The sequence below is a fragment of the Oncorhynchus mykiss genome, chromosome 11, assembly GCF_013265735.2.
Source record: "Oncorhynchus mykiss isolate Arlee chromosome 11, USDA_OmykA_1.1, whole genome shotgun sequence".
Lineage (NCBI taxonomy): Eukaryota > Metazoa > Chordata > Actinopteri > Salmoniformes > Salmonidae > Oncorhynchus > Oncorhynchus mykiss.
In genome coordinates this window covers 33,780,397-33,795,485 of record NC_048575.1, presented here as the reverse complement: position 1 = coordinate 33,795,485, position 15,089 = coordinate 33,780,397, and the positions used below count along the sequence as shown (strand labels likewise).

At 41.6% G+C, this 15,089-nt stretch overlaps 1 protein-coding gene across 1 annotated transcript; it reads left to right on the top strand.

Moving 5' to 3' along the window:
• The first annotated feature begins 299 nt into the window (after positions 1–299).
• Positions 300–8,111, top strand: LOC110535598 (5-hydroxytryptamine receptor 5A-like). Its single transcript, XM_021620687.2, has 2 exons — positions 300–1,226; positions 7,136–8,111. The coding sequence occupies exons 1-2, from the start codon at positions 501–503 to the stop codon at positions 7,466–7,468; spliced, it is 1,059 nt and encodes a 352-aa protein (XP_021476362.1). The 5' UTR covers positions 300–500; the 3' UTR covers positions 7,469–8,111.
• The last annotated feature ends 6,978 nt before the right edge of the window (positions 8,112–15,089 follow it).

Sequence of the window (15,089 nt, the reverse complement as noted above, 5' to 3'; positions counted from 1 at the left end):
GCAAAAAAAGTATTTAGTCAGCCACCAATTGTGCAAGTTCTCCCACTTAAAAAGATGAGAGAGGCCTGTAATTTTCATCATAGGTACACTTCAACTATGACAGACAAAATGAGAGAAAAAATCCAAAAAATCACATTGTAGGATTTTTAATGAATTTATTTGCAAATTATGGTGGAAAATAAGTATTTGGTCACCTACAAACAAGCATGGGAAAAAAATTCTGGACATTTACCGGAAAGTTTCCTGACCCTTTGTAACCCTAATTGGCATAGACTGCATTCATGGTAAACGCTACATATGTCGGTTCAATCGGAAATTACCTTTACATTTCTATCACGCAATTTGTAAATCTTCAGCGATACAGATAAATAGAGCACCTAATAAGCTTCTTCTTCTATCTCTCTCTACACTGCAGGATATCAGAAGCCTTCCCTGTGACAGACCTGTCTGACCATATTCAGCCAGCTGGGCTGTGTGACTACTGCTGAACACAGTTGAACATGACTGAGCCCAACATGAGCCTAGTGACCATCAACATCAGCGGGGCCGGGAGCGACAACCTGGGGTATGGAGCAGGGAACTTCTACCGTCCGTTTTCGGTGTTCAGCGTGCTAACCCTCACCCTGCTAGCCATGCTGGTGGTGGCCACCTTTGTTTGGAACCTCCTGGTTCTCCTCACCATCCTGAGGGTGCGGACCTTCCACCGTGTGCCCCACAACCTGGTGGCTTCCATGGCCATTTCAGACGTGATGGTGGCTGCCCTGGTCATGCCACTGAGCCTGGTACACGAGCTTAATGGGCGGCTGTGGAAACTGGGCCGCGTGCTCTGCCAAGTGTGGATCTCCTTCGACGTGCTCTGCTGCACGGCCAGCATCTGGAACGTGACCGCCATCGCCCTGGACCGCTACTGGTCCATCACCAGACACTTGGAATACACGCTCAAGACTCGCAAGAGGATCTCCAATGTGATGATCGTACTCACCTGGCTGCTGTCCTCAGTCATCTCCCTGTCGCCACTGTTCGGCTGGGGGGAGACCTACTCAGAGGAGGGCATGGAGTGCCAGGTGAGCCAGGCACCCTCCTACACCATCTTCTCCACCTTCGGAGCGTTCTACCTGCCGCTGTGCGTGGTGCTCTTCGTCTACTGGAAGATCTACAAGGCGGCCAAGTTCCGCATCGGCTCGCGCAAGACCAACACCATCACGCCTATGGCTGAGGTGATTGAGGTACTTTTGTTACCATAGTCTTACCCCTTGCCAGGCGGGTAAAACTGGTTAGAATTACATTTGTAAAAAAAAATCCAAACAGTTTTTGGTTGTAATTATTTATTTTTCAACTAGTTTTGCCCGCTGGATGGTTGGTTGTTCCATGTGGGATCCACATGATGAACTACCAGTAGGCTAGCATGGCATTAATAATCAGATGATTTCATTACCTTATTATTACTTTGACACACTCATAAAGCTCCTCTGGAATTTTTGACAGACCTAATCAACCCTGATTAATGTTCAGATAATGGTTGCCCATTCAAACACGATCTGAATCATTATCTGAATATACATCAATTATATCAGTGTCATTATACCTTTCTCATATCTGCTCCTGAGGTGCATATCACATTGTTATCGACTGATGAGGATATCCTGTTGCTCTCATATCGGTTGCTGGGCAATTAGTAGAAAACCATGTCATCTCCACACCCATTCTGAGCTGTGTTCTGATGGTGTTGTGATGGTGCTGCAGGATGTGTATTGCTCTCTAACACTTGTGTGTACTGTATCTCATACTCAACAGACCAAATCACATGGAGGCATGTACACATGTATGTTTGTACATAGGCCCACACACATGCACATCCACACACACAAATACACAAATACACACACACACACACACACACACACACAAATATACACACAGAGGGTGGGAGATAATGTGTTCCCCACACAGACGGACATTTAATCCATGGCATTTAATCCAAGGAAGAATCCAGAAGCAGTGGCAAGTGAAGAAGTGCCTGGTATTAATGGCTATAGTGCCCAAGCTTGTTCGAATGGAGCTGCCTCCATGTTGCCTCCACAAGGGTTGGGGTCAATTCAAAAAATATATATCATTCTAAATTCTGGAATTCAAGCATGAAGTGGAGAATTTACTTGGAATTTAATTGGAATTGTAAAAATACATATAATTGGAATTTAATTGAAATTTAGACTGTCTGAATTGGAATTACATTTAAACTGTAAAACAAAAATTTAATGGAATTGGAATTTAATTGGAATTTAGTCTGAATTGGAATTGATCAGGAATTGAACAAGAACCATCCTTGGAATGGAATTGAAATGGAATTGGCATTTAGGCTGTCTGTATTGGACTTGAATTTGAATTGTAAAATAAAAACATCCTTGGATTGGAATTGGAATTTAGAATTGTAAAACTTCAATTGTATTATAATTGTGCAAGTTCCAGTTACTGGAGTTTATGTATTTAGCATTGAAATTGAATGCACATGTTGTTTTAAATCATTTCAACACACTACTGTGAACACAATGTTTGATCAAATATTTATAACTATATACAGTACTGTATATGCATTACATTAAAATGTTTTCTAATGAGGATGTGCAATATGTTTCCAATGTATTTATTTTGGTCCCATTAAAGGGATATCTCACCCAAATTTCATTTTGGTTTCCTTACCCTTAAGCAGTCTATGAACTACAACATTGTAATTTTGTAATTTGGGTGGACTGTCCCTTAAGGATGCCTTGTTAATATACACTGAGTGTACACCTTCCTAATATTGAGTTCCACCCCCTTTTGTCCTCAGAACAGCCTCAATTTGTCAGGGCATGGACTCTACAAAAAAGTGTTCCACGGGGATGCTGGCCCATCTAGACTCCAATGCTTCCCACAGTTGTGTCAAGTTGGCTGGATATCCTTTGGGTGGGTTGACCATTCTTGATACACACAGGAAACTGTTGAGTGTGAAAAACCCAGCAGAGTTGTGGTTCTTGAAACCCTCAAGCTTTTATGCCTGGCACCTACAGTATTACCATCCCCCGTTCAAAGGCACAAATCTTTTGTTTGCTCATTCACCCTCTGAATGGCACACATACACAATCCATGTCTCAATTGTCTCAATAAGGGATCCTAGCTCTCACCTGGATTCATCTGGTCAGTCTATGTCATGGAAAGAGCAGGTGTTCCTAATGTTTGGTAACTCAGTGTATAGGGGCTTAATTCCAGTATTGTTTACTAAATTATTCTTTATTGCTTACATTTTAGCTTTGGAAAAATACATTTGAAATGGTTTCAGGGGGCTGATTAACACTTCCCAGCATGCATAAATTATTCGTTTGCACATTTATTTTTATCTACTCTGATCTGTTAGTAGTTGGATTTATTTATTTATAGCTTAGGTTGTCCTACCAATTTTATGCTCCACTATCTTCTATAATCAGTCTGAATGGAAAAGGTGGGTGATGAATTATTCCAAATCTTGTAAATGTGCCATTTGGCTGGATATCAATTAAGCAATAATACATGAGAGGCCATGCGTTATGACATTTTTATCATGGCTGTGATGTGGTCATAGCCATGAGGTGAAACCGGCTCAACTGTATTACAGTTTTTATACAACGGGTTACCAGCATTAAAATCAAGATTATTTCCCAAACCATCCTAATAAAGCTCTCATTTATGGAGAAGGAATTTCACTCTACCTTTAGTATTTTTGCTTTATTTGGACATACACATATTATGGAAGGTGGAGACGGGAACTGACCCCTGTTCTGGGGGGAAACACATATGCTTGTTGCAGGGAGTGTTGCCAACATGCCCACAGCTCTACAAGATCCTCTCATTTCTATCATGAATCTTGTTTCAAACTTTGCATTTAAGCACTTGACAACATGATGTGTAAATGTTACATTGGAATATAAATAAATGTGTTTTAGGTGTGTCCCTATCTCATAAAAAAAGGTTTGGTGATTTGTGTAATTGTTTTTACAGCATGGAGCATTGTTTCCCACAATGTGCCAAACCATTCAGAGACATTTTTTAACAGCTTTAGCTTATCAATGATATTCAATAATAGTTTTTGGGGATAATGTTTTACATCTTTATGATTGTATATTTTAATATGAAAACCATCTTATTGTCTTATTTTATATATTTAACATTTTAATTCCTGAGAGTTTTCAGAATTCAGGAGACATTTTGAGGTTTACCAGGAATCCCTCTTAGTTCGTTATTAGGTAAAGTTGGTCTTTGGAATCTGCCATGAATTGAGGTAGTAGGGGTTAGTTTGGATTGAGTTGAAAGAAGGGAAGGGATTTAATTATGTGAATTGTTGTGGCAGAATATTGAATTAGGAATTGTATTTTTTTCTTGACTTAATATTGATGGAGAGGGAGAGGGAATTGAATTGAAATTGAATTTGTGGAAATGACCCAAACCCTGGCCTCTACTCTCTCTGGCTATATTCAATAAGCAAACAGCAGCATACACTTTTAAGTTCCGCAGGTTTGTTAAGAAAATTGGCTGCTACAAAACAGCTCAAGTGTATTGCGGCTATTTCACTGATTTGGAGATGGTTGAAAGTAGACTTCATATAGACTGGTAGGTCATTGGAAAATATCCTTTAGCTTTCGTATGTTTTATTAAATTATACCGCATTCAAACAATAGAAACTAATTGGCACCTAGCATGAATATTTATCACCAGATACACCCTCAGTAAACACTCCCTCTAGTTTTCACATAAATTAATTAGACAGTCAACTATCACCCTCTAGAACTGTGGTATTTCAGCTGAATTAGCTTAGTCAATTCATTTTCTATGGAGAAAAGTTAGGCTGTTTTATCTATGGTATGAAATATCACATTGACATAAGTATTCAGACCCTTTACTCAGTACTTTGTTGAAGCACATTTGGCAGCAATTACAGTCTTCTTAGGTATGACGCTACAAGCTTGGCACACCTGTGTTTGGGTGTTTCTCCCATTCTTCTCTACAGATCCTCTCAAGACCTCTACATGCTTTGTAAGTAGGAAAACCTGCAAAATCGGCAGTGTATCAAATACTTGTTCTCCCCACTGTATAATCTATTAAGAATAATTCTCTAACGTAGCAAAATGTGGGACAAGTCAAGGGGTCTGAATACTTTCCAAAGGCACTGTATGTGCAGTTATGTGCACCACGTTATTGCTCTCTCTTTCTCTCTCTTCTGTGTCCATTGAATTATTGGGCCCGCCTTGCAACCTCATTGGATAATGCTAGGCAGGCCTCTTGATAGCTGTCACTCAGATTTGAGGGACTGAAGCTCATTGGCTATAACTCAAATTGCTAGGAGACTGGCCCACGTGGGGGGGAAATCTAGAGTAAAATGTTGTGGCACATCTTCAAGAAAACAATCGCTTTCAAAACTAGGGATTTTGTGGCAAATTGAGGTAAAACGGTAATTCTCCTCATTCTCCAGCCCAATGTAGGAGGTTTCAAAAATATTTTCTTTGTCGCCAAAGTACCCGAGCATGTCTTTAAATTCGACAAAAAATGTAGTTAAGTCACTTAGGGTCTGATAGTTAGCTACCTTTTTGTCTGAAAATTACATTTCACATTTCACTACTAAGAAAACCTTAATCTATTGACAGGAGCCCGGGTTTCATATATCACAGTCCCAGATACCTGTACTTAAAGTATTACATCCATATACACTGTCAAAGAGGCCATCTTGGATTCAAACAACAACAAAGTGTACACTGCGGGATGGGACTAGAGAAATGTAACCAATATCAAATTCACAGACAGATCTATGGATGCAAGGACTGGCCATGAATGAGATAAAAAGTACACAATGTATCTTGTGTGGTGATGTGGTAAGACAGTTGAACTAAGTTTGTGAGGCATTTATAAATTATATTCTTCAAGAATCAATGGCTATATTCCATCAAAGCACACAAATTGGCCCAGATTCCCTGTCAAACTGCAAACCCTTTTTCCACAGTACCTCAGGGTTCAATATACTCTACCCTTCAATTTGGCATCAGCAACTTCCCCCTAGACCCTGTGCTTTTAACCCATATCCTCTCCTGCAAATGGAATGAATCTATCCATTTGTCTCCCTGGCCTCCCGACCCTTATTGATTTCTGTAAGAATGTACTTTTTCACACCGACGTCAACTAATTCTGACTAAGCTCTTTATACATCTCTACATTTCAGTCTTAGAGCACCTGGTGTTGTTGTTGCTGCCAATAGGCTGCCGGCCTACCTGCCACTCTAGTTTTAATATACCAGGGACCGCGTCCCTATTTAGTGCACTTCTTTTGACCACGGCCCATAGAGGGCCATTTGGGACGCGCTACCCAGATGTGATCTGCTGGGAGGAAAGTGTAGGTTTGTAAACAGCTCATGCATGATGACCTGCAGCGGTCAGGTGTAGAGACAAACACTATTTCATCAGGCTCCTTATAACAGGGCGGGTGCCTGGAGAGGAGAAATGGGCGGAAAGATTGAAGGATGGTGTTTTCATTCCATTTATTCTGTGTGAGGCTGATGGCTTTTGATTTGATTTGATTTATTGGGATCCCCATTAGCAGACGCCAATGGCGACAGCTAGTCTTACTGGGCTCCGACATATAACGAAAACACATTACAGACAAAATACTTTACATACAGACAACAAGTAGGTCACATGGGGGAGAGGTGTTGTGCCATGAGGCACAACCTGCCATGAGGTTTCTTTATTTGTTTTTGAAACCAGGTTTGCTGCTTGAGTCCTGGCGGTGCTTGTAGTTTATGGCCTGTAGCGTGGCTGATTGATTCATCAGACACTATTTTGCTTGCTTTTGATTGATAAGTTTATTGTCTTGCCCACAAGGTTCAGCTATCTGTCTAGTTGCTCAATTATCTAATTCATTGGCTTGTTCTTTTACTGATGAGTATCAATTTGTTGACTGTTTGATTGACTAAGTGACTAATTGACTGAGAACAAAATAAGTTATGGCTTATGTGAAATGAACAAATGTAAAACTGACCGCCTGCAATTAAAAACAGATTGATTGGTCGGTTCTTTAATTTCTTAATTGGTTGACTGATTGGATGGACTAACTGATTGGCTGACTGTTTGATTGACAGGTGAAGGAGGCATCGGGGCAGCCCCAGATGGTGTTCACTGTGCGCCACGCTACGGTGACCTTTCAGATGGACGGCGACACGTGGCGCGAGCAGAAGGAGAAGAAGGCGGCGCTGATGGTGGGCATACTGATCGGCGTCTTCGTCCTCTGCTGGATCCCCTTCTTCCTCACAGAGCTCATCATCCCACTGTGCCACTGCGACATTCCACCCATCTGGAAGAGCATCTTCCTGTGGCTGGGCTACTCCAACTCCTTCTTCAACCCATTAATATACACAGCCTTCAACAAGAACTACAACAACGCCCTGAAGAACCTGTTCTCCCGCCAACACTAAGCCTGGGGAGGAGGGCTGGAAGGACGAGGGCTGGAGGACAAAAGTGACAGTTTAAAATAACGGTTAAAATCAGCGGGTCCTATCGTCTCTGACCACAGAACATTGGCCATATTTTTCATTTCATTTAACACTGAGGCTGGGGCAGAGACTAAGGCTGAGACCACAGGAGGTTGGTGGCACCTTAATTGGGGAGGACGAGCTTGTGGTTAATGGCTGGAGCAGAATAAGTGGAATGGTATCAAATACATCAAACAAATGGTGTCCACGTGTTTGATGCCCTTCCATTCGTGTCATTCCAGCCATAATTATGAGCCATCCTCCCCTCAGCAGGCTCCTGTGGCCGAGACTAAGGCTGGGGATAAGGCAGAGGCAGAGAATGGGGCTGAGGCTCAAGCTGAACCACACGAACAGCCACTTCACCAGGAGGCTAGCTCTATCAGAGCTAGAGAGCAAATCTGACAAACCAGTACAGGCTCTATTAGCGTCTCCTTTCCCAACTCTGCATCAACCAAGTATTTGCGAATCAGCTTGTTGAAAGACTTTCAGAACTTTTATGATGTTTTTACATCAAATCAAGTTTTATTTGTCACAAATTTTAAAAAGCTGTCAAAAAGTGAATTTACATAACAATAATGAGGCTATATACAGGGGGTACCGGTACCAAGCCAATATGCGGGGGTACAGGTTAGTCGAGGTAATTTGTAAAGTGACTATGCATAGATAATAAACAGCGAGTAGCAGCAACGTAGAAACAAAGGAGGGGGGGTCAATGTAAATAGTCTGGTTGGCCATTTGTTTAGTTGTTCAGCAGTCTTATGGCTTTGGTTGTAGAAGCTGTTAAGGAGCCTTTTGGACCTAGACTCCACGCCGCAGAACCACTTGCCATGCGGTAGCAGAGAGAACAGTCTAGGACTTGGGTGACTGGAGTCTTTGACAATCTTTCTCTGACACCGCCTAGTATATAGGTTCTGGATGTCAGGAAGCTTGGCCCCAGTGATGTACTGGGCAGTGCACACTACCCTAGCGTCTTATGGTTGGATGCCGAGCAGTTGCCATACCAGTCAACAGGTCAGGATGCTCTCGATGGTGCAGCTGTAGAACTTTTTGAGGATATGGGACTCATTCCAAATTTTTCAGTCTCCTGAGGGGAAAAGTTGTTGTGCCCTCTTCACAACTGTCTTGGTGTGTTTGGACCATGATAGTTTGTTGGTGATGTGGACACCAAGGAACTTCAAACTCTCAACCCGCTCCACTTCAGTCCCGTCAATGTTAATGTGGCCTGTTTGGCCCTCCAATTCCTATACTCCACGATCAGCTCCTTTGTCTTGCTCACATTGAGAGTGAGGTTGTTGTCCTGGAACCACACCGCCAGGTCTCTGACCTCCTCCCTATAGGCTGTCTCATCATTGTCAGTGTCCATGACTACCACTGTTGTGTCGTCAGCAAACTTAATGATGGTGTTGGAGTCGTGCTTGGCCACGCAGTTGTGGGTGAACAGAGAGTACAGCAGGGGACTAAGCATGCACTCCTGAGGATCAGTGTGGCAGTTGAGGATCAGTGTTGATCCTCTGTTGAGGATCAGTGTGGCAGATGTGTTGTTGCCTATCCTTACCACCTGGGGGTGGCCCATCAGGAAGTCCAGGAACGAATTGCAGACGGAGGTGTTTAGTCCCAGGGTTCTTAGCTTAGTGATGAGTTTTGAGGGCACTATGGTGTTGAACGCTGAGCTGTAGTCAAGGAACAGCATTCTCACGTAGGTGTTCCTTTTGTTCAGGTGGGAAAGGGCAGTGTGGAGTGCTATAGAGGTTGCATCAACTGTGGATTTGTTGGGCCGGTACGCAAATTGTAGTGGGTCTAGGGTTTCTGGGATGATGGTGTTGATGTGAACCATGACCAGCCTTTTTTACCTCATTCATGCTGGTAGAAATGAGGTAAAAACATTTAAATGTTCCTGCATTAAAGTCCCCGGCCACTAGGAGCGCCGCTTCTGTGTGAGCATTCTCTTGTTTGCGAATGCCATTACATAGCTCATTGAGTGTGGTCTTAGTGCCTACATCGGTTTGTGGTGGTAAATAGACATCTACAAAACCCACAATTGGTTAGGAGCCCGTTTAACAGCAGCCATCCCCTCCGACGCCATTCTCCAGCCTTCATTGTGTTTTCGCAGGTATATAACCAACAAAACTGTGGACTGCATTGTAAAAGTAGATAACATTCTAGGGACTACATTACAATCCGTGGATTTAACAACCATCAATTCACTCTGAAGCTTTTTAACAACCATAGATTCACCACATGAATAGAAAAGATTGTTGTCCTCAAACCGAAGTTATCAAACATAACTGTGATCTTCTTGTAATTGACTACACCATTTTGAGAAAGTACAGATTTAGGTTGCTGTATCCAAAAAAGATTATACGGTATCAAATTGAAATAAATGCATGAAAATTAAAAGGGGGGTGTTCATAATCTTTACCCTCACTTGTTTGAGACTATTCACGGATTGCTTGTTTCAAAACAATATTGTTTTGAACCTTCGCTTTGGACTGATGCCCGACTAAGCATTCTACTCAATGCATCATCAATGAGCGCTGATGAAGATTCCATAAAAAGTGCATTACAGTGGCTTGGAAATACAATGACATTTGTCTTCATTTTGATGTCGCCAGATTGACTTTAGATGCAGTGCAACGTTAAATTAGTTAACTAAGATTGAAGGGAGGATGCCAGATTTTAGCCAGCTAACGTTAGCATTGCTAGCTATGTTTGACAAACTTCACTAGCTAATGACAACATTGTCATCTGTCTAAAGTGAATTTGACAACATGATAAAGCTGGCAAAGTCGTTTCCTACAAAATATTTGACTACTTTAGCAATGTATTTCTAGGCACCATAGTGTCATTTAAACTAAACAGTATTTAGCCTCCATCCAGAATGACTGGACTTATCACGACTTTACAGCACCACCACTGCACAGCCGGTAGAAGGTGGCTTGAGAACATTCATAACAATGGTAGGACACGACCAAGTGACAGAGGTGCAACTTATGAAAGGAGGTGAATAAAAAAGGTTTCTTCATGTTATAGAGATATCTATTCTGGATCTTAATGGATTATAACATATGATATTGATTATGACAGTCATTGTACTCTGTTGTCTTTGACCCTATACTCCACCGATGAATTGGCTGAGCTAGTTCCATTTTAATAGGTGTGAGTGAGCCATTGTTGTTGGAGAGAGGGAAGCAAACGTCTCAGGGGCTCCACACATTGCCCCGGGATGGCTGATAATTCACTTACCACGTCTCCGGCTCCGCTCTGATCCCCAGTTGAAAATGCAAAACACCTCAAGTCAGCCGAGTGAGCCATCCCAGCTACAACAGATTCTCATAGTATGGGGGCGGGTTAATATTAGCTGCATGGTAGGTGTGTATGTGTGGGTGCATCCGAGCATGCGCATGCAAGAGTGAGAGTGACAAAGAGAGGAATAAGGGGTTACCCACCACCCTTCCCTCCAACAACACTCCCTCACATCACTTCAAAGGGGATACGGCACTTCCTCCTTGGGTAAAGTGGAACGATTGATGGGAGAGATGTCTGGGATGTCTAAATCCTGTACCTGGGTATTTGTGTCCTCTACTACTCAGGCATTTCCTAACAGAACAGTAGACTATTAAAGAGAGGGGATCCAGAGAGTTACTCTCTGATCTTGATCAATGCAAAATGTTCAGTAAAGGAAGAGAATGTGCCAAACTCTAAACAAGTCAAGGATAATGATGGGCATGGTTTTGCAGACCAGCTTGACCACGTGTCAAACTAATTTCACAGAGGGGCAAGTGTCTGCGGGTTTTGCTCCTCCCTTGGACTTAATTGATGAATAAGGCCATTGATTAGTAAGGAACCCCACTCACTTGGTCGTCTAGGTCTTCATTGAAAGGAAAAAACAAAAACCATCAGACACTAGGCCCTCCGTGGAATGAGTTGGACACCTCTGAGCTGGACCATGCTGGACCAGCATACACTCTACAGCAAGGGTATTCAACTCTTACCCTAAGCGGTCCAGAGCCTGCTGGTTTTCTGTTCTACTTGATAATTAATTGCATACACCTGGTGTCCCAGGTCTAAATCTGTCCCTGATTAGAGGGGAACAATGAAAAAATGCATTGGAACTGGATTCGAGGTCCAGAGTTGAGTTTGAAGGCTCTATAGTAAAAAAAGGGTTGAGGGTTGAGGTTGATATGTGTAAGCATATATGTGTAAGCATATTTCGTTTTTGCATATCAGGAAGAGTTCTTTAATGCTGTGATGTTTTCCTTTTGTGCCATGAAATGCTACACTGTTAAAAAGTTCCTGTAATTGTACTGTACACTTAGAGACTAAAGGTTGCGGTTAAAGTAAGGTAAGCAACTGATGGATGTGGATTTCTAAACTTGAAATATTATGAATCATTAGTTATACTAGAGACATGAGGGGTGCCATAGTCTCAAGAGTCTACACCAGAAGTTAATGATTATCTGTAGGATGAATGTATATGGTGGATGTAACTAAGCTTGGAAGGTACTGAGTGAAGGAAATATAACCACATGTGGCAGACAGTGCTAAGGATGGAGAGATCTGGATTAGTGAGGAAGGGGTTTGAGGTTAGGTCAGGTCACCTTAAGGGAGAAGGAACAGTTTGTGGCCCGCATCACTTAACTTCCTGCCTAGTAATAAAGATTCAATGTTTAGAGAGGAGGAGATTCCACCCAAATTGGGGTATATATACTACCACAGGTGGAACCATGTCTTTGTCTTATGCAGCTGTATTGACACAATGGGTGAATAAAATTGGTTGGAGCTTTCATAGTGTCAGTCAATTTCTTACACTGATATTTAGAACCTAACACAACAATAAGTTACTGAATTTTTACAGCTGAATGAAGGTGTTATTGCTGTTAAAGGATAGTACGCCGTTTACTTGAAACTATACCTCACTTGGGATTGAACTCACAACCTCTTGGATTCCTAATGACCTGAATTTCCTGCTACACCATCAGGTCTGTGGGCATGACAGAGGTTGGCCACAAATGTAATGGCAAGAATGCAGTTCTGAACTTTTATCAAATTTGCCATAATCAAGTCAATAATTGTCTGATTATCTGACAACACCAAAGTAAAAATAGCAGCGCTCAGGGACACTTGATGTAAAATGTGCATAAATTCCTTGGGGATTTGAACTTGCCAGCTTTTGGGCAGAAGAGAGTGCCACCAGGCACATCTTTATTACCAAGAACAGTCTCAAAAGTAGTGTAGGGTCACTGTTGCTCCTTGGGATTCAAAAGGGTCAAACAATCTAGTATAATGGTACATTTTTCTACCCAATATTTAGAATATAAGGTACAATCATCACTGTGCTTTGAAATGTAGGTGGGGGCAATGTACCGGTGGTGCTCATTTGCATATTTGGGGGCATTGTCTAATATATGTATTTGTGCCAACCGTCAGTTGAAGTGTAGTACCAATTTAAGTGCTTGCTGGTTATGTTATTAATGGTTGAGTATCTCCTGTAACATTGTTGTTGTTCAATTGGTGTGTCAATAAAGAGCAGCACAGCTAAGACATTACTGTGCATGTCTCACTAACTTAATGGAAGTTAGTTGCCTGAATGTTGCATTACTGAATGGAAAACCAGCTGTCGGTAAGTAAAAGTCACAGTAACTTAATAGCCAGTAGTGATGAGAACTTGAGGCTTTAACCAAATTGCACTGAAAAATGGTTCAAAACTCATTATCACTATCTGTTCACAATGCACATTAGTGGCATCTGCTGGTCAGCAATAAATAGCAGCATGTGATCATTAGATAGATGTTTTTTTTCTCCACTGTTTCTGTCAAAACTCTGTGGCGCAGTGGTCTATAATCAATAGGAATACCAGGTTTGCATCTTACATCATGCTTCCCTTTATAGCCTTCAAGTTGACCATTTTTTTAAAATGGAATCTATGGCATTATTTAGGATGCTATACTATACTAAATAAAACCAATTATTTAAACAACAGTGCATGAAGTGAAGTTGCACATTAAACCATTTTCTAAATAGTGTGCCTTCGACAGGATTCTCATACCCTCACATCCCTGAATATTCTACAGTTCCCTACTCTCCTTGATAAATTACTGGTTTGGATAAACTTTTCTTACAAAATCCTAACTATATATATGTAAGTACGGTGTCCAGTAGAGGTCAATGTTTGAAATCAGCTTGGAAAGTACCGTAACTACAGAGAAATCAGTGGGATCTCGCATTTTCTCACATCATTGAGGACGTACTTCTGATACAGTGATACACACTTTGGCACATTGCTTTGAAGTTAGCTGCTCAGCCAGTAACTGCTAGTAACTCACTGACAACTAACTGCCGATAAGTTATTGCAAAATGCACAGTAACATACTTGCAACTAGCTGCCAGTAGCTCACTACCTTCAACTATTAAGCATACTTTGTGGTGAAAACCCTTGGGACTCACTTGGCCTCAACCTCTAGATTGGCAGCAAACTGACCTTCCTGCCACACCATCAGGTCAGTGAGCGTGACAGAGATCAGCCACAGTAAGTTACTGTGAATTCTACAATAACTACTTGCAGCAAGCTGACCGTAAATGACTGAAATGTAAACAAGAACTTCCCGGTGACCAATCACCATAAAGTTGCAGGAAAATACACAGTAACTTGTTAAAGATCCTGAAATGTCACTCTGATTCCCAGGTAAAAATGTACTTTTGAGTGTCTAAAATATCCCCCATAATATTTTTTGGGGGGATAGAATTGCTCAACATTTTCAAAAAAGTATTATTTCTCTCATGACTAACTAGCAGGAAGTTTGAAAAGACAGGCTAGGTGGATGGGGAGGTTGTATTGATGATCTTGACTGACAGCTCTTGGAAACACCTATGTCATGAAACCTGGATACACTGTGCCGCAGTACAATCCTCTCAATCTAATTTGATGACACACACAGCAACTCAAACAACATCACAATTGCATCAATGATGTCATTTTCTTCATGCAGCTCCTGTTTGGAACATCTGTTGTGATGCTGTTCATAGCAGCACAATATAAACTGCGTCAGAGTTTTGAACGAACCTCCCCCCTTTTGGTGGCTGAAGTTACTGGCTAGCTAGTTATATCTAACACCAGACACAGATGAAAGGGGAGACATACCGTTGAAGTCGGAAGTTTACATACACTTAGGTTGGAGTCATTAAAACTTGTTTTTCAATCACTCCACAAATTTCTTGTTAACAAACTATAGTTTTGGCAAGTCGGTTAGACCATCTACTTTGTGCATGACACACGTCATTTTTCCAACAATTGTTTACAGACATATTATTTCACTTACAATTCACTGTATCACCATTCCAGTGGGTCATAAGTTAACATGCACTAAGTTGACTGTGCCTTTAAACAGCTTGGAAAATTCCAGAAAATTATGTAATGGTTTTAGAAGCTTCTGATAGACTAATTGACATCGTTTAAGTCAATTGGAGGTGTACCTATGGAGGGAATTCAAGGCCTACCTTCAAACTCACAGCCTCTTTGATTGACATCATGGGAAAATCAAAAGAAATCAGCCAAAACCTCAGAAAA